Source organism: Tenrec ecaudatus, chromosome 16, assembly GCF_050624435.1.
Source record: "Tenrec ecaudatus isolate mTenEca1 chromosome 16, mTenEca1.hap1, whole genome shotgun sequence".
Lineage (NCBI taxonomy): Eukaryota > Metazoa > Chordata > Mammalia > Afrosoricida > Tenrecidae > Tenrec > Tenrec ecaudatus.
This window is the reverse complement of record NC_134545.1, coordinates 100,238,757-100,262,932: the sequence shown is the minus strand read 5'-3', so window position 1 is coordinate 100,262,932 and position 24,176 is coordinate 100,238,757. Positions and strand designations below refer to the sequence as shown.

Sequence of the window (24,176 nt, the reverse complement as noted above, 5' to 3'; positions counted from 1 at the left end):
TACCATCAAGTTTGCCACCACCTCACCACAACCGAGCGCACGATGGAGCAAAATGCTGCCTGATCCAGCACCGTCCCTAGGATCCTTGGGAGATTGGATGGTTGTGATCCTGAGCATTTCTATTAGCTGGTTTTGGAAGGAGCCTGCCAGGCCATTCTTGGAAGCCTGTCTTAATCTGCAAACCCTGCTGAAACTTAGTGTCAGAGTACCAAGCAGCCCCCCTCCCTCATTGACGGACAGGTGGGGGCTGCCTGTGACAAGCGCTGGCTGGGACTCAACCCCTGTTCCTCTGCATGGCCTGGGAGAATTTGGAACACAGAACCACCAGTAATCACCTTCTCAGGCTCTCACTGTTCTTTGGGTAGCTGAGGGCTGTGGTGCCTCAACCCAGAAAATGTGCACAAACACTTGCTCGGACTCACAGGTGGACACGGATCCCTCAGGGCACCCAGGTTAGGGATCGACTCCACAGAGGTCTCACCCGGAGCCACGCCTCCAAGGAGGGTGTGGTCCTGTTTGAACTACCAATCACAAACACTAGGGGTGCTGGACAGAGCCCCTGCCTTGATGGCGAGCTTCAGCCTCACCCACCACCTTAGCGACTTCTCAGGCAAAGCCTCTGGCCTCCCCATTCCTGTTTTTGGGGGAGTCAGTGGGTGCCACTTCTAAGGAGTGTACTTGTCTTTTCTTTCAGAAACGGCTCCCACTTCTGCATATTCATCTCCAGCCCGGAGTCTGGGGGACACGGGAATAACGCCTCTGTCCCCTTCCCATATCGTGGTAAGACGTGTGTGTGTGTGTGTGTGTGTGTGTGGCTGGGAGGGGGCAGTGCTGACTACTTTGATGTAACAATCAGAAAATCAAGCAGTGTTCCTGCTATCGATGCTAACAACAGGCATGTGAGCTGTGTGCTAGACTCAACTCACAGAGGTTTCTGACTCACAGTGATGCTGCAGGACAGGGTAGAACTGCGCCCCCCCCCCCTGGGGTTACTGAGACCGTAGCTCTTTTTGGGGGTAGAAAGCTCTGTCTTTTTTCCCCGAGGAGCACCTGGTGGTTGCGAACTCCTGACCTCGAGGCTCGCAGCCCAACATGTAACCATGACACCATGTGGGGAAGTTCATTTCAGCAGCTGCTGCTTCTGTTCAGCAGCATCAGCTGTGAGCCAGTGGCGGAGGGTGGAGCAGGTCACCTGTGCCTGTGTCCTCTGTCGCCGCGTGGAGGGCTGGGTCTCTAAGGGTGTGAGGTTAAAGTGAGCAAACTGCAGGCAGGTGCCCTCCCTACGGGGCCTGACCTTCCACTCAGGCTGGGCAGCTGCCGATAGGCCAGGGTCACCTTCGTCTAATGACTCAGATGGGGGATGAAGCCGGCTGGGCCCCTCCCCAGGGGCAGACTCCCTGCAGCTGGAATGCCGTGGCTGTTGGGCAAGGAAGCCTGGCCTGCAGGGACACCTCCCTGGAATCCAGGATCAGCCTCTCTCCCACCCTCCTCCCGCCTCACTCTTTTCCCCTGCAGAATGACGCAGACCCAAACGTCTCAGAGGAGCAGACGTTTCTCGTGGTGGTCGCCATCGACTTTGGGACCACGTCCAGTGGCTACGCCTACAGCTTCGCCAAGGAGCCAGAATGCATCCACGTGATGAGGTGATGCTGTGGGCAGGGGGACCCGAGAGGACTGAGGGCCAGGAGGGGCATTAGGCAATAAACACCCAGCAGGAGGCAGCCAGGGCTCAGGCCCAGTGTGGCCCAAACTCACCCCGCCTCTTTGGACACCAGGTCCCTGATCTGGGGAAATCTGGTTGGCCTTTGGTGTAGTTGGTCTGGGATGGGGCTCGGGCAGTGGTATGCTTGAACCCTGCTCCTGCTGACACCCTGCACCCCTGCAGTGGTTCCCGTGTGCCGCCAGGAGGAGGGGCTCTGACCGGAGCTTGTCTGTGGTGGAGGAGACCCAGCCAGCACCACCCAGCCACTTTCTCTGTGACCGTAGGCAGTGATTAAACCTGCGCATCCTCAAGGTCCTCATCTGTGCACCAGGGATCTGACGGCACCTGCCTCTCAGGGCACGTGTGCAAATTAAACAGGAGTTCTCCGCTCCTGTCACATTTGTTTCGATTCATGGGGACTCCCGGGTGTGTCTTGCACTCCCCCCCCCCCAGTGTTTTGTTTATCTTGTTATTGTTGAGAAGAACACACACAGCCAGACATACTCCAGTCCCATGGTTCCCACACGTCCAGTGCTGTGATGTTTGTTGGCTTCTGTCACCCTCCTCACCTTGTGTCTGGGTTGCTCCTTCCTCAGGAGCATCCACCCCAAAGGGTCCCATGGGATTGTTATATTCCTCGGTTGGGAAATACCTCTGTTGCTGGCTTCGCATGAGAAAAGAATTCGCACTGAAGTCTGGTTTGTGATCCAAGTAGGTTTTTATAAAGGATAGAAGACGGTTCAGGTGTTACAGTGAACTGAACACAGGCACCTGCAGGGCACTGCACACTCACACTTGGTGCGCCAGGAGGAGGAGGAGGGAGGGGGAGGGGGAGAGAGAGAGAGAGAGAGAGAGAGAGAGAGAAGGGGAGGAGAAGGGAGGGGAGGGGAGAGAGGAGAGAGCGAGAGCGAGACCAAGACCGAGACTGAGACGGAAGCCCGGCCGAGTGGAAGGTCAAGGAGCAGCTGATGGTGGTCTCCAGATTCCGTTTTTTAGGGCTTTCCACTGGGAGGCATTGTCAACAGTACTGGTTGACCCCATTGGCTGAAGTAAGCCCACCTGGCCTGGATTGGGCCAATCCAGGTGTACCTCCCACCAGCACCATCCGGTTCTTCTGGGCCCCGAGCAAAAGAGGCAGTGTGCATAGAGCACGCAGCAATCCGTCCCTGCTCCTTCCTCGTTCCTATCCACCTCCCTCCCAGCTCTTCTATCTTCTGTCACTCCAGGTGAAGGGAGGCCCATTGGTAGGTGTTGGACGGACTCCATAGGGTTTTGAATGATTGATTTTTTGTTTCTTTTTAGAAATAGAATGCCAAGATTTTCCTTCACGGTGTCGATTGGGGATTGGGGGTAGGGGTAGGGCTACGGGGGAGGGGGGGCGGGGCACCCTTCAACCTTTCTGGTGGCAGCTAAGTGTATGTATAAGCCAGGATGTATTATTACCCAGGTGCCCTTCAAGTGCAACTGAATGAGGGTAGGAAAGGTTATCATTCTTGCTCGGGAAGAGAAGTCCTGAGTGGTGGCTGCCAGAAGCAGAAAGGTGCCCTGTAGCTGGGAAGACTTGAAAGGCAAAGTGCCCGCCTGGGGTCTCCCATGACGCTTCCTTCCCACGATGCACACAGCTCTTTGCATCTAACTCACGCTCTGGGCTGATAATGCATGACGATATCTGACCCCACCCCTGTGATTGGCGGCCCCAGTCGGGCCCAAGGCCTTCCTGCAATGGGCACTGCCCTTCAAAGCCTTGGCAGCCACAGTTGTATGCCGCAAATGTCCATTTCAAGGCATAGTTCTGAAAATACATTCTAATCGGCTTTGCAATTCTGTCAAGTGCACAAGTGTGCTAGTGAACTGTGACTCCCAGAGTCAGGCTTTAGGCATTTTTACAAAGTGCAAGTCATGATCAGAGTGATCTACACCTTAATCTTGGTGGAAGCCCCCCTGCCTCTCCTCATGAATGCCTGATGAGGCTCAGCCCGAGACCCTTGTCCTAAGAGGCCTCAGGATAGGCTTCTCTCAGGAGATAATGAAGAGCCAGTCCCATCCAAGAAGGTGGTGACACTACAGCCCTCAGGCTGCTGTCTCCAACTGGGAATGAACAATCCACCAGAGGTGAGCAAAGCCATTCAAAGCTGGGAGCAGTGCTCACTGGTTTCTAGGCAGCTGCTCTATGAAGTGTTATATCTACAGGGGAGTCCTTCAAGGACAATTGAGAAGAAAGGAAATAGTTTCCAATGTGGGTTTGGAGGCACTTGTACCCAAGCTTCTGCTCGGCTCAGGGCTCTGCTGTTTTAGAGATTTGGGAGAAAGGCTATCCCTGGGTTCGATTCCGGTCAGAAGATCGCAGTGCAGCACGATGCAGACCGAGGAAGCTGTGGATGAGTGAGAATGCTCATGTGTGCATAGGTGTTGTGGTGACTCCCAACCATAAAATTATTTTCGTTGCTACTTCATCACTGTCATTTTGCTATTGTTATGAACTGGGCGACCCCTGTGAGAGGGTCGTTTGGCCCCCAAAAGGTCACAACCCACAGGTTGAGAACCGCTATAGTAGATGGTCATTAAACGGTGAGTGGGTGAGGCAGGCAGACCTTTGCTACTGAGCCAGAGCTCGGGACTTGCCCCTCCCATTGTCCTTGAACTGAGGATATTTCAAGCCGCTCACCCAGTGGGGCCCTGCTTCCTTTCCCAGCTCCCGTGAGCTCCCTCCTCCTCAGTAACAGTCACGCACACAGTAGGTGCCCAGGCAGCATGAGCCTCTTAACGTCTGTTCTTTCCTTGGTGGCAGGCGATGGGAAGGAGGCGATCCAGGGGTGTCCAACCAGAAGACGCCCACCACCATCTTGCTGACGCCTGAGCGGAAATTCCACAGCTTCGGCTATGCCGCCCGGGACTTCTACCACGACCTGGACCCCACCGAGGCCAAGCAGTGGCTGTACCTGGAGAAGTTCAAGATGAAGCTGCACACCACTGGGGTGAGCGAGCCTTGGCCCTGACCCCAGCAGCCCCACGTGGGAGAACAAGGGGTCCTCCAGCTTTGGGGGAGCTGTCCAAACCAGTACCCCAGCCCCCAGGCTTCCTTCCTGCCAGCAGAAACCCCTGTCTGTTTATGCGGATGTTTGGAGTGTGCCGTGTACTTTCGGATGTACCTGTGTGCACGGAGCTGCTCAGCCTGTCGCACAACTTGCGTGGAGACGGACCAGACTGAGTGGGTGTGGCTGTAGCATGGGAGGAGCAGGCTGCTGGGGTGCCCTGCATGTGAGGAGTTTACCCCACTCCCTTGCTAGATCGTTAGGCCATTGGGGATCTTGGAGGAGGGAAATGGAGCCTGGGACCCCTGGTTGGCTTGAAACAGTGATTTTTAAATGATCAGTCCAGAAGTGCCAACTGGGGCTTCAATTCTCTGTGCTGGAAAGCAGCTGCCCTGTCATGGGAGGTCGACTCCCATAGCCGTGTCCTCTGTACATCTCTGCCCAGCCAGCTGGCGCCCAGTAAGCTGGACACAGCACTTGGAGCTTTTTCAATGGAGTCATCGTATCCCACCCATGTCCCAAAGCTCTGGGTGCTTGGAAGCACGGCTGCGGCATTGAAAGACGACGAGCCCCCTGGGCCCAGACAGCCTGGGTTTTACCCCTGCAGCTGCTGCCTTACAAATACTTATCCAAGTCACTCCATCTTTCCGAACCTTGGTTTTCCTTCTCTGTAAAACGGGTAGTGGCTGCCAGCACTGGCCTGGGGGTCCTGGGCCCTGGGCGTGCCTGGCTCTCTCGGTGGCAGAACACTGGTGGAGAGAATTCGGCACTATCAGTGCAGAGCAGGAGCAGGCTTCCTGTCCCAGCTGGGGGCTTCCTGGTGCTTGGGGCCCTTCTCTTTGAGTCCCGGAGCTGCCTCCCAACAGCGCGCAGCAGGGGTGGGAGACGGCTGGGCCGAGGTGTCAGGAACGGATGCTGAGTGCTCTGGGCTGGGTTTAATAACCCGCTGCCGCCTTCAGATTACCTAGCCTGCTTCATTCTGAATCTCCACTGACTCCCCGCCCTGCAGGAAATAGCTTCCTGGGGCTGGGGGCTTCCTCTCGTGTTTCCCTCCCCACTTTCCGCCCCTCCTCATGCTCCAGGGACTGTCCTCATAGCTTCTTTGTTGCAAAAAAAAACAAGACAAAACAACAAAAAATACCCCTTTTCTTTTAAGCTTAATTTACTCCTAAATGTTTGCTTCTTCTGAGATAGCTTTGTCTTCTGCGCAACCTCCTCTTCTGGTTTAGAAACAACTGGTTGCTATTCAGTCAGGTCATTTTAGTGTGGCCGGGGGAGCTCATGTATGAACTGATCCGTCCTGAGCTCTGTACCTCTGTCTGCTGGGCATCTTGGGGGCTTTGTTCACCTGGATGTGTGTGTTCACTGATCAGAGAAGCCACACCTGAATCCTTCAATTCAGCACGACTCTCTGCCTTTTAAAGCACGGGACACAAAGATGCAACACACTTTTGGGGCCACTGACCGTGGGTTCAACCAACCCCACATCTGGCCTGGGCCACCATCGTAACATCGGAAGGGCACATGCTACTTCTGCAAAGTATCTTTCAAACACTTGGTGGCTTTCTGGATATGCACTGCCTTGATGGCCTGGGCAGTTTCACAGCTGTTCTTGAAATGCACCTGGAGATGCCACCCTGTCGATTGGCACAGTTTTCTGGGTCAAGTGAGTAGTGAGCTATTTTGGCAGATGCCCTCAGGCCACGGTGGGAAGCACTCCCCATTACTTGTTCAGGACCCCTGGCCACCTGCCCCCTGGCTTCCCACCATCCAAGGACCCTGTTCGCTCTAAGGAGAGGGAGGGAGGGAGCTGTAAGGAGAGGGGGGTGGGGGAGGGAGGCAGAGGTGCTGAGGATTCGGCAGCTCCAGCCTTAAAATATTCTGGTTTAAATATTCTGGTTACGTGGTAGGCAGCTCCCTGGGGTGGATGGGGAGATGGGTGGGAAGAGGAATGAGAGCATCCTGTCTGTTTAGCATCGTATGTGGCAACAAGGGGGCCACTTCGGCCTCCACTGGGGGCTCCCAAGGGTGACTGTCCATGTGTGGAAACAGTCTGTGCATTGCATCCGGGCTGCAGCCTGCTGCTTCTCTCTCTCGCCCCCCCCCCCCCCGCGCTGTTGTTCATACTGATCTCTGCTCCTGGGAGGATCTGGGAGAGGGGAGGAGGGAGACGGCCATGGAAGTGGGCACTGTAGGGCATCTTACAGACCCTGGGTGGGGCTCCCACCATCCTAGCCAATGCCTCAACCATCAGGAAATAGCAGAACTCTCCAGAATTCCCCAGACCTGCAGGCAGTGGCCCCCTGGCATCCTGCCACTCTCTCCTTCCTCTGTCCCTCTACCTCCCAGGACTTGACCATGGAGACTGACCTGACAGCAGCGAATGGCAAGAAGGTGAAAGCTTTGGACATCTTCGCATACGCCTTGCAGTACTTCAAGGAGCAGGCTCTGAAGGTGGGACCCAGGGCCCTGTCTGTGTGCTGAGGGCCACAGTAGGTGGGGCCGGGCATGGGGACCTCAGGAGTCGGAGGTGGGGCCAGGCCCTGGGCTTGTCAGCTGGTGTCGGCGGGTGTCTAAGGGACATCAGGATTCCCAGAGGGGAAAGAAGCTAGTGCACATGTGATCAGAAGGGACGGGAGCGAGAGTCTCTCAGACACCAGGGAGAGCGAGCGAGTGAAAGTGTCTGACCGAGAAAGTAACAATGAAAACCCAAAGAAATACCCATAGCCCCTCAACAGGGCAGAGCTGTCCCATAGGGTTTCCACAGCTGGCAATCCGTGGAAGCAGACTGCCCCATCTTGTCCTGCAGAGCAGCGGGTGGGCTCGAACTGCTGACCTTCTGCTTAGTAGCCAGACGTTTGCCAGGTTCCTTTCCCTTCCCAGCTGTTTCCCCCGACTTGGAGGGACCGGCCCATTGGAACAGCCCTCTCGACAGCCTGAGGAAGAGCCTTGCTCGGGTTCTAACCCTCTTTCTTTTTAAGGGCTTTGCGTAGCTGGGTGGTCATGACGGCATGCTTGGGATCATTCCCCGAACCACCGCACGCTCTCCTGCTTTACAAGCTCAATGCAGACCCGGGACGGAATAAAACACTTTGATAAAAAAGAACCTTTGCTTTAGGTGGGGCCCAAAGCAGAGAAGTTCCTAACACACACACGTAGGCACATACACACTCACACATGCACACTCACAGGCACGCACACAAGTGCACACAAAACAAAACAAGCCAACCATCTGTTTACTGACCCAAGGGGAAGTTACTGTAGTGAGAGGGTGGGTCAGATCCAAAGTAACTCTTTGAAACTTCAAACATTGACGTGGAAGCCTTATGTGACCCCCTCCAGCTGTGGAAGGAGAAGGCGAATCTAATTCTACCCAATGGCCTTGAGGCAGAGATCTGACATGCCTCCCCCCTCCGTCCTTGACCTTATTCTGACACCAAGCGTCCCTCCCACAGCATCCTCTTTTCTGCTGGGATCGATCATTCATTGCAGTGGCCACACGGAACTCACAGATCATACTCACGATTGAAGGGGTTGATTAGGGAAGTTAACAGGTGACCACGAGCCAGCTTCAGTAAACAGTAAGGATATGGTCATTAATCCACAACAGCCCTTCTCTCCTCAGCCAGCAGCCAAGTGGCTCTCTCTGGTTCTCCGCCTCCAGCCACGTGGTCCCTTGGCCGCTGGTTTCCACGGGCCAGGAAGCCCACCCCATGCCCCACCTCATGGTCCCAGAGTCTCGGCTCTGCTCTCTGCTCCGTCTCATGGTGGCCTTGCTGTAGCCGCTGGTGCCTCTGGTCTTGGCCTTCCTCACTTCAGACAGAAGTCGTGAGGGTGCTCCACCAGTGTCTCTTCTTCTTCAGTGGTCCCAGGAATTCTCTCTCTGCGTCTGAGATGGCTTTTGGACCCAGCAGAATGACTTTGGTGCAGGTGTGGCATTTGGCTTTCAGGAGACCAGTCATCTCCCCAAGGAGACAAAGCGTGGTGTGTTAGACAGGGTTCTCTAGAGAAACCAAACCAGCACACTTACGATTTTATATCTGTATATCTATGTCTAGATAGATAGATACAACACGAAGAAATGAGCAGCTAGTTAGTCCACAGAGGGCTCAGTTCAACTCATTCCCGTGAGACAAGTTAATAGACTGGCAGTCCTTCAACTCACGAGGGCTGCTGGGTGCAAGTCAAGGAAGCAGACAGCTGAGTCTTCTGTAGAGCCACACAGGCAGTCCGATCACAGGCAGCAAACAGCAGGGCAGGTCACCAACAGTCCGCCAGATGACAGGGTCCAACAGTCCCCAAATCAAGTAATGTACATCAGCAGTGTGACGAACAGGTCTCTAAGGAACCTCAAACTATAGCAACAGGGTACACGGGCTGGGTGTCCCACAGGTAGTGTAGCTTGCAAGTTGAGGCAGAGAACCAGCCGCTGGTTCAGAGAGCAAGAGACAGAAAGGGGAGGTTCGCCGAGCCATTATCTCTCTGCCCTTCAACTGTGACCTTATTAATCCCACATGTGTTTATTGGCCAGGTTGGCACAATAAACTTACCTATCACAGGTGGTGACTTGGGTTATGCCCTCCAGAAGGTGGAGGCTCAGAACACATCCCACTTCAATCCTGCCCATTTAACGTAGCAGAGAACTCCCTCCAGAATGAGACAATCACCACAGGCGTGGTGGTGGTGGCGTTGGTGCGGGGTGCCATCGAGTCAGCTCCGACCCGCAGCGACCCCTCGCACAACAGAAGGAAATGCTGCCCGGTCCTGCCCCAGCCTCACCATTGTCCCCATGCTCAAGCCCAGTGTCACAGTCCTGGTGCCAGTCCATTTCCTTGGGGGTGTTTCTTTTTTTGCACTGCCCTCAGGCGTAAAGGCCAAACTTCATAATGCATCACATAAGGGATGATGGCTAGAAGGGCCCTATTCATTGACCACATCTCAGAAACAATTGGTAGCATGAAATGTCTATCAGTGAAAACCAAAAAACAAAGCAATCCCTTGACCTGCCTCTGACTCTTCTGAAAGACATCTGCAGGGCCCATTTGGATACCGCAGTTTGGACATTCGAGCACCTTGATATGTGATTTCAGACTTGGCTTGGCTGGTGACTGTGGCAGGAGGGGACAGGAGGGAAGGAAATCACAACCCTCAGGTGTCTGCGCTGGACAAGGCTCTGGGCTCGATGCCCCACCTGTGCTCCTGGTCCATCTTGCTGGTTAGGCTGTGAATCAGCTCACGTTACAGATGGGAATACTGATGTCTTAGGACATGCCAGGGACACGTTTTGCTCTATCAGGACCTGGTGGGACACGTTGATGCGTTTGGACCCACTGCTCACACTTGCCCACAGAGGGGACCCGCTGATGTGACCTCTCTCCAACCCGAAGTTAAGGGCCACACAGTTCTTAGTTAGCTCATCTCATCCATCTCCTTGTGTCAGGAACCCCCTCCCCCCCATAGGCTAGCGCTGTAGTAAGGTCTGTGACAGTGGTGGCTACAGCGATAAGTGCCACCAGCTGTTAACCATTCCTATGGACCAAGCACCATTCCAGATATAAGACTGCATGGAACAATTTGGCTCAGGCCTGGGTTTTTTGAGATAAGAGAAGCCTGGTTCTGTCACTTTCCAGTTGCCCAAAAAAGGTCCTGCAAACACACATATTTTCCCATCTGTAGAAAAGGGGCACAGTGATCGTGCTTTCCCCATCGAATCCTTGGCTGGGTTCATTGAGCTAACGTAGGAGAGTTCTTGGCAGGGCAGTGCATGTAGGAGCTCGCAGTGAACACCACCGCCGTCACCACCGCCGTCAGTCCTCCCACGAGCTAACAGCTAGCCAGTAGCATATTATTGTCATCATCCGCATTGTACTGAGAAGGCCACTGAGGTCAGGCAAGCTGCCACTTGCTCAGTCACCTGGCTGGGAGATGGTGGAAGTCACGTCTTCAGGAGTGGTCACGCGACTAGGACGTGGTCAAAGCCACATGACTAGAAGGGCCGCGAAGGGAGTTGTCTTCAGCTCCGCTTGCCTCAGTGAGTGAAGGGGCGCGGGGAGCTGCCCTGCCCGTCGAAAGCTCATAAAACAGACTGACTGTGTGCTGCCCCTGCTGTGGAGCGTGCAGCGGGGCCACGGCCACAGGATGCGTTGTCCCTGGGGACCAGCTGTGCTGATTTGACCCTCTTCTGGGTCTTGGCTTCAGGAGCTGAGTGACCAGGCAGGTTCGGACTTCGAGAACTCTGACGTCAGATGGGTCATCACGGTGCCGGCCATCTGGAAGCAGCCCGCCAAGCAGTTCATGAGACAAGCTGCCTACCAGGTGAGCGGGGCCCAGGGCAGGTGGGGCCGGAGTGGGAAGGAATGGGCAGAAGGAACCGAGATGTCATTCATGGGGCATGGATCTGCCGGACTCGATGGTGGTGACTCCAGCCGCCAGCCCAGGTCCCCTTATGAGCAGTCAGGAGGCTCCTGGAGGCAGGGAGATAGGCCCACATCCTGCGGGCGCCTCTGCTTCCTGTGGGAGATGGGCCCAGGCAGGTGGAAGGAAGACTTGGCCTCAACTTTTCTTCTGGCTTCACGCATTTTCCAGACCGTATTTCTGGGATGGATTCAAAATGAAGCCCAGTGGCCCTTCTCCACTGGCAAAAGGAGGCAAGGACCTTCAGAGACGGGACTTTTTACTAAGAAGGACATAAAGTCAGGGCCACTGGCCGTGGGCCAGACCAGGCGGTCAGTGTGGGGTGGAGGCTGGGAGCTGCACCTCGGAGGGAACAAGGTGTTCTCTGCAGGACATGTTCCCTGGAGACCTGGGTGGTGGCTGACCCCTGGGTCGTGTAGCTAAGGGACGTGTGTCAGCACTGTGCCTTCAGTCCTGGATACAGAGCACTCCGGTGCCGATGGCCGCCTGGGACAATATGGTGCCCCCGCGCCTCCAGCTCACAGGCTCAGCCTCCCCGTTTGGGACAGGATAGGACTTCTAGAGGGCTGTCCCATGTTAGCACAATGCTTCACCCCCTGGGGCAGCGTGCACCCCTGCTGGAGCCAGTTCATTCTGTGGTGAGCGCCAGTGTTCATAGCCTTCAACCCTGGTCAGGCTGAGCAAGTAACCGGGGGCATAGGTGCCCCTACTGCCGAGCTGGCCTCAGGGACAAGGATCCCAGAATGTGCTCAGCGGCAAGCCCAGAAGAGTTGGCAGCTCAAACCCACCCAGTGACTCTTTTGGGACACAGACCTGGCGAACTGCTCCTGTCGTGATTAAAGTAGAACAAAACCCAAACTCAAGCCACGGAGTCCATTCTGTCTTGTATCGACCCAGCGGGACAGAGTAGAACTGCCCCTGTGGATTCCCGAGATGCTAACTCTTTATAGGAGTCGAAGGCCTCGTCTTTAGCCCATGGAGTGGTTCAAGGTGTAGAGTTACTGACCTTGAGGTTAGTAGTCCACCGTTTAACCAACTCTGTCACCAGGGCTCCTGCCCATAGTGGTATGGCCTAAGAAACCCCTATGGGGCCATTCTCTGCTGTCACATGGGTCGCCGTGAGCCGGAAGTAGACTCCGCCCCACCCAACATCCACAACGCCTGCCATCAGCTTGTGGCCACCTGGATGAGCCCTTTCCTTTCAAAGCCTGCCCAGAGTCCACCCTGAACCCCGAGTGCATGTAGTGAACGGTGCACCAGGGCCACTCCAGGAAGATGGGAAGCAGTGAACTCCGTGCCCTCCTGCCCTGCCTCCCCCCTAAACAAGAGTTGGCATCCGAACCTCTCTACCTGTGGGTGGAACCCCGTTTGGAGGCGGGATTTTCTTGGTGATATTAATGAGGCCATTTCAGTGTAGTGTCTTAAACTCACGCGCTTTTGAGCTATCAAGAGAGCAGTTGAGGCCCAGCAACAAGGCCGTGGAGATGGGGGAGAGAGGATGCCCCTTGGAGATGCATCATGAAGGAAGCTCAGGGCTAGAGAGACTGAGGGCTTCCCCCTACTCCCTGAAGCTTTCCCCTAAGGCCGGGACTCCAGCCCTCCGCTGTGAGCCACGAAATGTCCGGGTGTTCTAGGCACCCTTTGCTAGCTGTATTGAGAAATAAGATGAGGACAGGGTTCCCTCCTGCCTCCCCTTCCTTTCCCTCCCCTCCCCTCCCCTCCCCTTCCCTTCCCTTCCCTTCCTTTCCCTGGGCCTTCTCTGCTCCCCATGTCTTCCTCTGCTGAGCGTGAGAACCTGGCTCAGAGTACAAGTCTGCCAAAAATAGACTTGCTTTTTGCAGGCATGAAGGAAGAGGGTGGAAATTCCAGAAGGAGGCAAGTGCTTTAAAAAGGGAGCAAATGGCTTCGTAGCTGTCCACAGCAGCCCTGGGCCTGCAGGAGCATTTGCCATGGTCTCAACTCAACCTTCAGACAGGGCCCAGGGCCTGCAGTCAGGACCCAGCTGTCAGCAGAAGGCCAGCCAGGGTTCTGAGGGCCTTCCCGGGCAGGATCCTCAACACACAGGGTCTGGACTTTGCTTTCCCAGCCGACAGGAAGCCGTCATGAGACCATGCGCCGACCGAAGGTCCATTCTTGTTTTAGCTTGCTCAGGAAAGAGGTACCATGAGTGGGGAATTTGTCAGGGTGCCAAACCCAGGGCTGGCTCCCCTGAGCGTGGCCTCTGTGGGTGGGTGGGGGCCAGGGGGCCAGGCGAGGGGTGACCCCTTACAGTGGGGGCTCTGTGGAGAAAACCAAATGGGGTGGGGGCACAGCTATCAAAATGACACTCAGCCAAGAGAGAAGCGGCCAGCAGCTCTGTCAGGGAGGGACATGGGGCCTGGCTCTCTGAGAGTCAGAGGCCTACAACACACAGGGATAATCTTTGTCTAGGGTGATGTTCTTGCAGCTTAATTTCTGTCTCTTTGTAAATCTGCTGGTGGTAGAGACCATTCAGTAATTTGTCTGCCCTGCCATTTATTCCTCAAACTAACCTGTCCTGGACTTTGTGTCTCCTCGCCCTCCTTTGCGAGACACCCAGGTGCGATTCTTGGCCATGGTCCCCTATGCAGCCACCGCGTGTCTGCCAGTAGAGACCTGTGTATGGCCCTACTGGTGAGCAGGTTTCAGTGGGACTGCCGGACCAGAGTGGGGTAGGAAGAAAGGCCTGGCAGCCTCCTTCCGAAAGCCAGCCAGTGAAGACTCTGTGGATCACAGAGTCCAAGTCTGCAGCCCATCATGGACAGGGTACGGGACTGGACAAGGGCTCCCTCCACTGCGCATGGGTAGACCATGAGTTGGCTGAGCGGATGGTAGCAAACAAGAAGCCCCTGTGCCCCAGCCAGGCACTATGGAGGGGCTGGATTCACATCTATGGCCAAGACCTGCTCTCAAGTTGCCCTCAGCTGAGCGGTTCATTGAAGCTTCTGTACCTTTAGGTGGGGCGGGGGGGTAGGGGGTAGGTTAGGGGCACTTTCGCTTGCCCCACCTTCTGGAAGAGAAAAAGGAATGAAAACTTGCTGCTCTGTGGCCAGAGGCACCCTCTCTTCTCTCCCTCGAGGTGAAAGTGCTAAGCAGCTGACCTAAAGGCTAGTGGTTCAAACCTACCAGCCGCTGCATGGAAGAAAGATGAGGCAGCCTGCTTCCATACAACGGACAGCCTTGGAAGCCTTCTGGGGTCGGTCTACTCCGTCACTGTGGCCACCGCATCATGGGTGTTTAACCATCCTCACTGGCCATCCCCATTTGAAGTACTGAATAGAATGCAAACACACAGTCCTCGGCTGGCCAGCTTTTGAGCACTCTGGGCAGTGTTTAATCAGTCAGACATGTACCTCTTTCCACAAGGCGGTGATGCCCACCATCCCTTCCGCCCCACATGCAGTCCACTGACCAGCTTCAGGGCCGAAAAGCCCAGAGGAGTGAGTGGAGTGGGGTCCTCCTTTGGGAGACCTGGAGGACCTCTGAGGGGCACTGAAAGGGGAGCCTGTCTCTGTAGGAGTAAGCTGGGGGAGGGGCTGAGCAGGGAGAGGAGGAGGAGGAGGAGGCCAGGAAGCACCAGGAGCCTGAGGAGGCTCTGAGCTGAGTGGCTTGGGTATTGGGCCTCCTACTCCCTGACTCTGGACTCCCTGCTGTGAGCTGAGAGAGCCATCCACACTGCTCACTGGACTTGGTGGCCAGTGCATGTTGACAGAATGGACTCCATGTCTGTCTCTTACCTTTGACCCTTTAAGGCGTTAGTTTCTAGGCAGTGGGGAGAAGACCAGCTGATCCTCTCCTGAGAGACCTGGAATGCTGGAGCGGCAGTGGTCCCTGTGAGCCTGGGGGTGGGGGTGGGGGTGGGGGTGGGGGTGGGGGAAGAGGCTGAGGGGTGCGATCATGCACGGGAACATGGCCAGTCCCCTTCTAGAGGCACTTTGCCTCCAATGTACTACAGAGACATGTTACTGGGCCAACATTGCCATATGTACGGTGCGATCTCACCGCCCGGAGCCGCAGCCTGCCTTGGCTCACCATCCAGAAACAGACTGCAGGGAACACGGGCGTCACGGGGGGGGGGGGGGGGGGGGTGTGAAAGTCAAGTCCTCAGCCCCGGGGCCCTTCCGCTGCAGCACTTCTGAAGCTTGAAGGCCGGCCAGCGGAGCACTTAACTGACTGTGGACACATCCCCGGGGCGGGTGTTCCCGGCTTGCCACTGGGCGGGGAAGCAAGCCAGCCAGTGTCCATACCCATTCCCAGGCCTCCCTGGAGTGTGGGCTTCCTACCTGGTGGGCCCCGTGCTCCTGAAGGACACCCCCAAGAAGCCGATTGGATGGGGCTCTGCTGCCCAGATCCCTGGGGCCTTGGAAACAGAACACTGGCTCAGACACCTTCCCTCAGTCCACTCTCGGGGTCTGGTACAGCGTACATAAAGGCGGGAAATGCAGAAAAAAGACCAGCTGGGGGAGGCTTCTTGGTGGTAGGGCCGGTAAAGTGCTGGGTTGATGGTTCAGACCCACCAGCCTCTCCTCAGGAGAAAGATAAGGCTGTCTGCTCCGGTAAAGACGGGCAGTCTCAGAAACCCCAAGGAACACTTCTATGCTGTCTTATCGGGTCGCTATGATGTTGTTGTCAGGTGCCTTGAGTTGGTTCCGACCCATAGCAACTCGAGGCTTAACAAAACACCGCCAGGCCCTGCACCAGCCTCACAATTGTTCCTGTGCTTGAGCCCACGGTGCTGCCATGTGTCCCTCCAGCTCCTTGAGACCCTTGTGTCTAGGAATTGACTTGATGGCAGTGGGTTTGGTCTGGTTTGTGGTTGCTGGGATGATGGGGCAGGCTCCGTTTCACCTAGAGGTGCCTTGGAAGAAAGGGCTGGCAACATTCTTCCGAAAGGTCTCCATCCCACCGCTGTTCTGATCCCATACTCATGGAGTTGCTGTGAGAGGACCCTGCTCCATGGTGATTGGTTTGGTGGCTGGGGGGTATGGCTGAGTGATTCATTTGGTACCTGCCTCCCGCACCCCAGCTGTGCACCCCAGATCGCCTTCAGAAAACCTATCACCTTGCTGGGAGGTGAGCTGTGCCCACAGCCATCTCGTGGAATATGACGCGTGGCCGCCCTGCAGGACAGAGTAAAACTGCCCCTTAGGGTTTCCAAGGCTGTCAATCATAACGGAAGTAGCCTGTCCATCTTTCCCCCTCGCCAAGCAGCCAGCTGGTAACCCCATGGTGCCACCAAGGCCTCTTTGCTAGCCCCAAAGGGAGATTAGCAGGAGCAGAGGGAATTCTCTGGTCCAGGGAAGGTGGCTTGGGTTGGGGCCCCTTGCCCCATGTCCTGACCCCCCCCCCCCAGTGTTTATGATGAAACCGAGGTTACGTTTCCTGCCCCAGCCTCCTGTCTTCAAACACATCCGGTGTTTCCAAGTGGGGGTGGGGTGGATTCTCCTGCATTTCCTTTTCTTGGAGCCCACCAACAAGCAGCTCTGGGCCCCTCCCTCGTGGCTCTGCAGCCCCCTTCTGGCCTTCCCCCTCCTCCCTGCCCTCTTCCCTGCCTGGGGAGCCTGAGGGGTCCAGCTGGAACAAAGGGGGTGTGGTTGCTCTGAAAGGATTCTCAGATACTGTGTCAGCCCCCTCTGGCCTGGCCTTCCCCACTTTGCTTTGGGGTTCTTTCCTGATGCAGCCACAACAGGGGAAACTTCCCATGGAAATGGTCAGAGCGGTAGGTTTGGGGCCAGACCAGCCCAGCTGGGGAAGGGCAGATGAAAGACTTCCCCTTGGGGCAGGGGGAGCCCTGCTGCTTTGGGCAGTTGTACACTGGGCCAGATGTCAATCCTCAGGAGGTTGGACTGCCCCCACCCCAGTGGACAGGCAGTCACCCCCAGGCCTACTCAGGTGCTATTGAGCTGCGTCCTGTCTTCCCCATGCTCCTCTGTCCTTGGACGGCTGAGTTTGAGTTCCTGTGTGAACACCTTCCACCCAGTCTGAGACCCTGAAGGTGCCAACGGCTGAATGGGGTGGGGAGGGGCTGGATGGGGGAGGTGGATGAAGGAAATAGATGTGAGGGTGGGTGGGGAGGCAGGTGGGGTGGTAGGTGGGGTGGTACAGTTTTTTTTGCTGTTCCTCTTTCTCCCTTCCCATCCCCTGCTGCCCTGCCTGTTAGATTCCTCGGGTGAGAAAATCCTCCATCCTTGGCTTTGAACGAGAAAGAATGCACACCAAAGCCTAGTTTGTGATCCAAGTAGGGTTTTATAAAGGATAGAGGTTTCAGGCGCTACAGTAAACTGAACACAGGCACCCACAGGGTATTGAACACCCATGTGGTGCCCCTGAGGCCAGAGAGAGAGACAAAGGGAGACCCTGCAGCCCAGCTGTGTGGAACCACCGAGGAGCAGCAGGGAAACAAGGCGGTAGTCTTGAAGTTCCAGCCTTTTGGGGCCTTCCGCTGGGAGGCATGGTCTATGGTACTGGTTGACTCCATTAGCTGAATTAAGCCCACCTGGCCTAGATTGGGGCCCACCCCACCCTCTGGTTTGGGGCCTGAATTTGGAGCATTCTCAGTAGACACACCTGGTCCCTGCTCTAGCTACCTAACACTCCTGGGCCCACTCGGCTCTCCACAAAAGCCACCTGTAGGTAGATGTCCCAGTGTGACAGGATGGCAGTAACCATACCTTCGTCCTTTGTGCCAAGTCCCTGGGCTTGCTCTGGTGGCAAGAAAGCTAGACTCCAGGGGGAGGGGGAGGGCGTCAAAGATCAGCTTCTCTAACTGGGAACCCTGAAAGCAGACCCTCTGTCCTCCTCAGTCTGGGGATGGTTGACAGGACTCTGGGGACTTTCACAGCGCAGTCCCTCCCACCTCCTGGGCACGGACTCTCACCTGCTCCCCCACTGCCCAGGTCCTTCCTGCCTTCCCCTCATGCGCTGCTCAGAGCTGGGTCATCCATCCTCGGCAAGTCAATTCCCACTCATGGCAGCTGACTTTGGATTGTGATTTAGGCGACGGCTCATTTAGTGCTCAAGAGTTTATTTATTCCAGTTGATCCATTCCAGCCTTCTCTGTGAACCATCCTGGATTCCATTTCCACCCCGTGTGTCTGATTCCCATTCCTCCATCTGTCCACGGGCTGGTTTTTCGGAAGCAGATGGCCAGGCCTTTCTTCCAAGGTGTTCCTAGATGGTTTTGAACCTCTGTCCTTTCAGCCAGTCGTCAAGAGCTTCACCATTGGTGCCATTCAGGGATTCAGCACTGGGCCACGAGCAAGCCCTGACCCAGTTCCATGACCCAGAGGGCCTGATAGCTCCCAACAGGCCCTGCATTCTCCCCGACCCACCCTGAGGTGTTCAGAGATCTGGGTGTGTTTCTGCTCTGCGGAGACCTGTGGAGGCCATGTCCCCAAAACGCAGAGTGGGGCTGTGCCTCCCGAGGGGGCTGTCTTCCGTGTGAACCTGCCCTGGAAGCCTCTGCATCTGCTGTCTTCCAGGCGGGCCTGGCGTCCCCCGAGAACTCGGATCAGCTCATCATCGCGCTGGAGCCGGAGGCAGCGTCCATCTACTGCCGGAAGCTGCGGCTGCACCAGATGATCGAGCTCAGCAGCAAGGCGGTGGTCAATGGGTACAGCGCCAGTGACACAGTAGGAGCTGGGTTTGCACAGGGTACCTCGCTCTCTCTCTCCCTCCCTCACTCCCTCCCTCCCTCCGCTCCCCACCCCCACCCTCCACTGGAAGGCCCCCTGCCTTGGATTATTCTACATGCACAAGGTGGTGCCCTGGGAAGAAACTGGCTTTCAGGACCTCTGGGCTTGGCCCCCTCCCTGGAGACTAAGCTGTGATGAGCTGGGGGTCAGTATCTACTGACCCTCGGGGCTCAGGGGGTCAGGATCAGCTGATTGAATGACTGTAGGCAGGTAGAGCCTTCTCTCTGAGACTCAGAGGGTGGCCTGGGGGGGCGGTTCTGGGCCTTGCATTATTCTCTGGATCTTGCCTATTAACCGATTCGCAATCAAATCCCACTTGCCTGTTATTAATTGCTCCATTAAGACTGTTGATTTATGGCTGGCTCACTCACCGGCGTGCATTTCCTGTGTGCTGAGTTCATCATGGCCCAAGTCTTTCGAGTCCAGGGTTTGAAAGACGAGGGGTCCGGCTGCCCTTGCCTGCCCGGGCCATGCTTGTCTAGGGAGAGGAGTTCCTTCTCTTTCATTAAAAACCAGACTCTGGCGACCATCAGGTCAACTCTGACTCAGCGGCGACCCTCTAGGACAGCGTGCAGCCATTCTTTAGGGATCCCGAGACTTTGAAGGAGGGGCAGCCCCAACTTTCTCCCGAGGAGAAAAGGTGGTGGGTTTGAACTGGTGACTTTGTGGTTAGCGGCCGGATGGCTGACCTGCAGCACCATCAGCGCCGTCCCCCCATCCCCACTCCCCTCTTGGCTGAGTGGCACGATTGTACACCATTCTCCTCTGACAGCCCGGGGATGCCATGGGTGGAGTCCATTTGATAGCAGCTGGTATGATTCTGGTCTGCAGTCTGTATCCCCAGATCAAGGCGCCTCTTGCCCTCGGGCGCAAGGCTGTGGGACTGCTGGGTCCGCATCAGTGCACCAGCCTTGGCACGGGCCATCTGATTCAGCTGGCATGAACAGAAACAGGATTCCCTCGTTCGTCATCCGAGGGCCCCCTTTGCAGCGCTCCCTTCCCACAGGCAGGTCGGGCCAGCCTCCCTGCAAAGTAAGCCAGTTGCATTCACATTTCCCAAACTCAGGATGACATGTTTATTGAAATCTCCCCCTTCCTTTTTCTTTCTTTTTTAAACGGGAAGTAAGGGAATGAATGACTGACTTTTCTGTCTTGCTCAGGGAATCTTTATCCAGCTGGTCCTAAGAAATTCTCATTTGTCTAACTCATTCCAATCCTATCCCCCTTTCTACTCCCTCAGTATCAAGCTCATGCATTCGGGTAATTGGTCTGAGTGCCTTGAATGCACACCTTCCCCACAGCTCAGATTTTGAACCTGCCAAGCAGCTCTCCGCCTCCCCAACACGGCTCTGCTCTCTGCATCCAGGCTTGTCTCCTTGTGCTCAGGAGGCCTCTTATTGGTTTCTGAAGCCAGAGGGGCAGTGAGACCAGGATCATTTTATGGTTGGTTAGAGCATCTCCCCTCGAAGGAGAGGGTGCTGCAAAGTGGGGTGCCTGTGAGGTGTCCCAGGCCTCAGACCCCCCCAACCTGTTCTGAGGGAAAACTGAGCCGGCCGGCACCTGCTCCCCATCCTGAGCCCATGCCACTGGGTTTGCAGTCTTTATTATGTTACTCTGAGAGCATCTAATGAGCTCAACAGAGGATACATTTTCCACAATATTGGGCTTAATTTGCCTGAAAAAATGGGACAATTTTTTTGAACGTTCAGAGCATGTTTTATTAGCCTCACTTTGCAATTTTATTTATTTTTTTATGAAGGCCATTTAACTAGCCATCTAGATTGCTTTAGGAAACCGGGTGTGTCTAGGAGTCCCGCAGAACAGATTCCTGTGTCGCTCTTGCTGGCATGGCACAGAAACCCTCAGCTCAGGGCTCCCTCCCAAGCCCACAGGGCTCCTTGATTAGGGGGAGCATCCCCACTGAGAACCAGGTCCCCAGGAAACCACGTGGCTGGGTCTTTGCCAGCCTTGGCGTCAGAGGAAGAGGCGTTCTGCAAACACTGCTTGTAGGAGGAGCCCTGGTGGCCTGGTGGGCTGCTAACGGCAAGGCCAGCTGTTTGAAACCACCAGCTGCTCTGTGATGAGAAGACAAAGCTTTCTACTCCCGTTACAGCCTCGGAGAACTCACACAGGACAGTTCTACCCTGCCCTATAAGGCCGAGACGAGTCAGCGTTGACTTGATGGCAATGGATTCAGTTGTTCATTGTGGATAGAGGCCCAAGGACCAAGGGTGCCATCCCAGGGGAATGCCTGTATGGCTGTCACAGAGGGTTGCACGGTAGTGGGGTCTATAACAAGGGCTCTGTCACAGAGGACTGTCCAGCCCAGGGCATGCGCTGTGGCGGAGGGATTCGTAAGGCAGTTCAAGACCAGCAGCGCACAGGTGGGCAGGGCTGTGCATACCCCGTGGCCCAGAGCTGATTCTGACGGAGAGAGGCCCCTGGTTTGCTGCCAGGTCTCACCCTCTGTGCTTTGCCTTCCTTACCACCTACTGTGCGACAGCTGCCACACTGGGTGCCTACCCTGCTTGCGAGGAACTTAGGGAAAGTTTTATACACCTGGGGACTGAGGCTGACTGGCCCCACCCTTGCCTGGCCTCACCCTGCCCCTGCCTGCTCACAGCACCCTCTTAGCTTTCTTCCCTGACCCTCCTTTCCTGGCGTCATCAGCAGGTGTTAAGTCCCCAAGACTTTCAGGCTTCTTGTCTGGGGTCACAGGACCATGTAGTGGGAATTGCAAGGCCCTCAACCTCTCCTGACCTGGCTCCCCTCATCCAACCTAGGGATGCCCATTGTGCCTGGTCTGCTGGGGGAGCTGGGAGAGATGAACCACCCCATGCCGTGCGAGGTGTCTCAGACACTGCCTACCCCAGGCCACAGTCAGGTCACAGTTGTCCCCAAAGCCATCATGAAGGCAGGCTCCACTAGGTTCCTCTGGGGTGGACGCGCCCTCCGGTGGCGGAAGCGCATATCAGCCTCAACAGGGTTGGAAAATGGCTCCCACCGCCTTTGTCCAGGATCCCAATCTAGGAAAAGACACCTGCATTCCTTGCAGAGTCCCTGCATGTGAAATCGCGCAGCCCAGGGCACTGCAAGCTGCTGGCCCGACAGCTTCTTCCTTCCCTGCGGCAGCAGGAGCAGCCCATGGGCTGCAGCTGTTACCGTTCCCCAGAGGAAGGGAATCTCATCAGAGCAGCGACGGAGCCCGTGCAGATCGGCTTTCTCTGGGAAGAAGGGCTCTGCGGTTCCCGGCGTCCCTGGGCTCACAGAGCCCTTTGGAGGACGTGTCACTAAGAGTTCCATCCCTAACCCTCTCCTCATGCTGTCGTCTCCGCTGACTGCCGCTGACTCTCTGCTCCGGGATGCTTTCTCACTCTGCATCATTTTCTCTCTGTCGGCCACTAGCGAAGGAACACATCCGGCGTAACCGGCAGAGTCGGACCTTTTTGGTGGAGAATGTCATAGGAGAAATCTGGTCCGAACTGGAGGAAGGTAGTGACCTTGAACTGAAGTGTGTGCATGTGTGCCTGTGTGTGTGCACATGTGTGTGCTGGCCCTCCCCCGCCCAAAAAAACAAAACAAAACAACCCAAAAAACCCCAAACCCTAAATGCATCCCTATTTATTCCTGTTGCACTTTGGGAAAACGATGTTCAAAATCAGTTGGTTTTTAAAGACTCATCTCCCAGGGAGCATGCCCCTGGGCAGCTGTGAGTCTACATGTTGTTAGATCTCTTACAGGAGGGGCTGCAGGAATTGGCCAGCTCTTGTTCTGGAGCGGGTAGCGTTTGGCCGAGCGTGCAGCACCGGGACAGGAGTACCTGAGTCTTAAAGATTCACCCCTCTGGGTTCTTTGTCATCCGTGCCTAACTATCACTCCTGGGCAGGCATTCCTGCATTCTCTTTAATCACCAATAACTCTCTGTGCTGCTAATTAGCCAAACCATTGTACTAATGAAAAATGTGGAAGGGGCTCAGCTCAGTATTTCCGAGCCCTCACCCATCCATCACCCATGGGTTTCAGGAGGGGGTTGATCAAGCTGTACGTTAAACATGGCTCTTTGCTTTTGCACCAGGTGACAAGTATGTGGTTGTGGACAGCGGAGGTGGCACCGTCGACCTGACAGTCCATCAGATACGGCTACCGGAGGGACACCTCAAGGAACTATATAAAGCAACAGGTCAGCACCTCCATGGGTAATTCACTGGTCATGTGTTGCCAGGCTGCTCCGTTCGGCCTGTGGGCAGCTACTCTCGCTGCCCCCAGCTCGGGGTGTCTGTGTGTGAGGGACAGGATTGTAGGACATGGAGAGTCCTAGAGCCTATTTGGATCTGGAACACAGAAGACAGTGAAACGTACTAAAACACAAAACCCTGCAACCTGTGTGAGCTTATTTTGGATCCCGGTTGAGGGAGCTTGTTTCTCAAAGTCCTGGAAGGATGTGACCATATCCTGACACCACCAGTGATTTAACTGCTGAAGCTAACTTTCCAGGGAGGCCCCAGGACACCTGGTTCTGGGCCACAATGGCCTAACCAAGGACCATGCTCTCTGCCTTGGTGGGAAGCAGGGCAATGGGTCATTCACACATCACGGGGAGGAGGTGACGGCTGCTGACTTACCTGTCCCAGGAGTTATGGGATGGAATGCAATGAGGCTCACAGCTCGTTGACTGTTCAGGTCCCCCTCGGAGATATCTTCAGCTCAGTAGTAGACCACCACAGTACCACAAACATCCCAGGAAGTGAGTCACACAACGTTTGGTTTCCCGGTGCCTACAGAAATCATACAGGAGGCCTGGTGCTATAGCAGGTTACCCACGGGGCTGCTAGAGGAGCCCTTGTGGCATCATGGTTATAAGTTGGGCTGCTTATTGCAAGGTCAGCAGTTCAAAACCACCAGCCATTCCTCAGGAGGAAGAGGAGGCTTTCTGTAAAGAGTTACAGTCTCGGTAGCCCACCGGGGAAGTTCTACCTTGCCCTACAGAATCGCTATGAATCATCATTGACTCAGTGGCGGTGAGTTTAGTTTTAGAGAGTTTATGGAAAGTATGCTTATGCTCTATTGTAGTCTATTAAATGTGCAATAACATTATGAAAATGTTTGAAATATTGTGAGATGGACCAAAACGTGACCCTGAGACAAGAAGGGAGCCCGTGCCGTGGGGAAGATGGGTACCCGTGGGCCTGCTTAAGGCGGGGTTGTCACAAGCCCTTAATTTGTAAACACTCAGTGCCTGTGGAGCCAGTGAAACAAAGTATGCCCGGCACTGATTTGAGACATACGGTCGTCGAGTGGTTTCTGCTGGGGAAAGCA

The 24,176-nt window shown here is 55.5% G+C and overlaps 1 protein-coding gene across 2 annotated transcripts in view; it reads left to right on the top strand.

Annotated features, from left to right (window-relative positions):
• HSPA12A (heat shock protein family A (Hsp70) member 12A) overlaps window positions 1–24,176 on the top strand; it is a 66,742-nt gene that overhangs the window by 32,924 nt on the left and 9,642 nt on the right. Inside the window, exons 2-9 of one of the 2 annotated variants that reach the window (XM_075533706.1) lie at window positions 695–780; window positions 1,516–1,643; window positions 4,491–4,677; window positions 7,084–7,188; window positions 10,933–11,049; window positions 18,648–18,819; window positions 22,266–22,352; window positions 22,936–23,040. In XM_075533706.1, the coding sequence (XP_075389821.1) occupies window positions 695–780; window positions 1,516–1,643; window positions 4,491–4,677; window positions 7,084–7,188; window positions 10,933–11,049; window positions 18,648–18,819; window positions 22,266–22,352; window positions 22,936–23,040 (987 nt within the window). The remainder of the gene's footprint in view (window positions 1–694; window positions 781–1,515; window positions 1,644–4,490; window positions 4,678–7,083; window positions 7,189–10,932; window positions 11,050–18,647; window positions 18,820–22,265; window positions 22,353–22,935; window positions 23,041–24,176) is intronic. The other variant, XM_075533707.1, reaches the window with a different exon arrangement.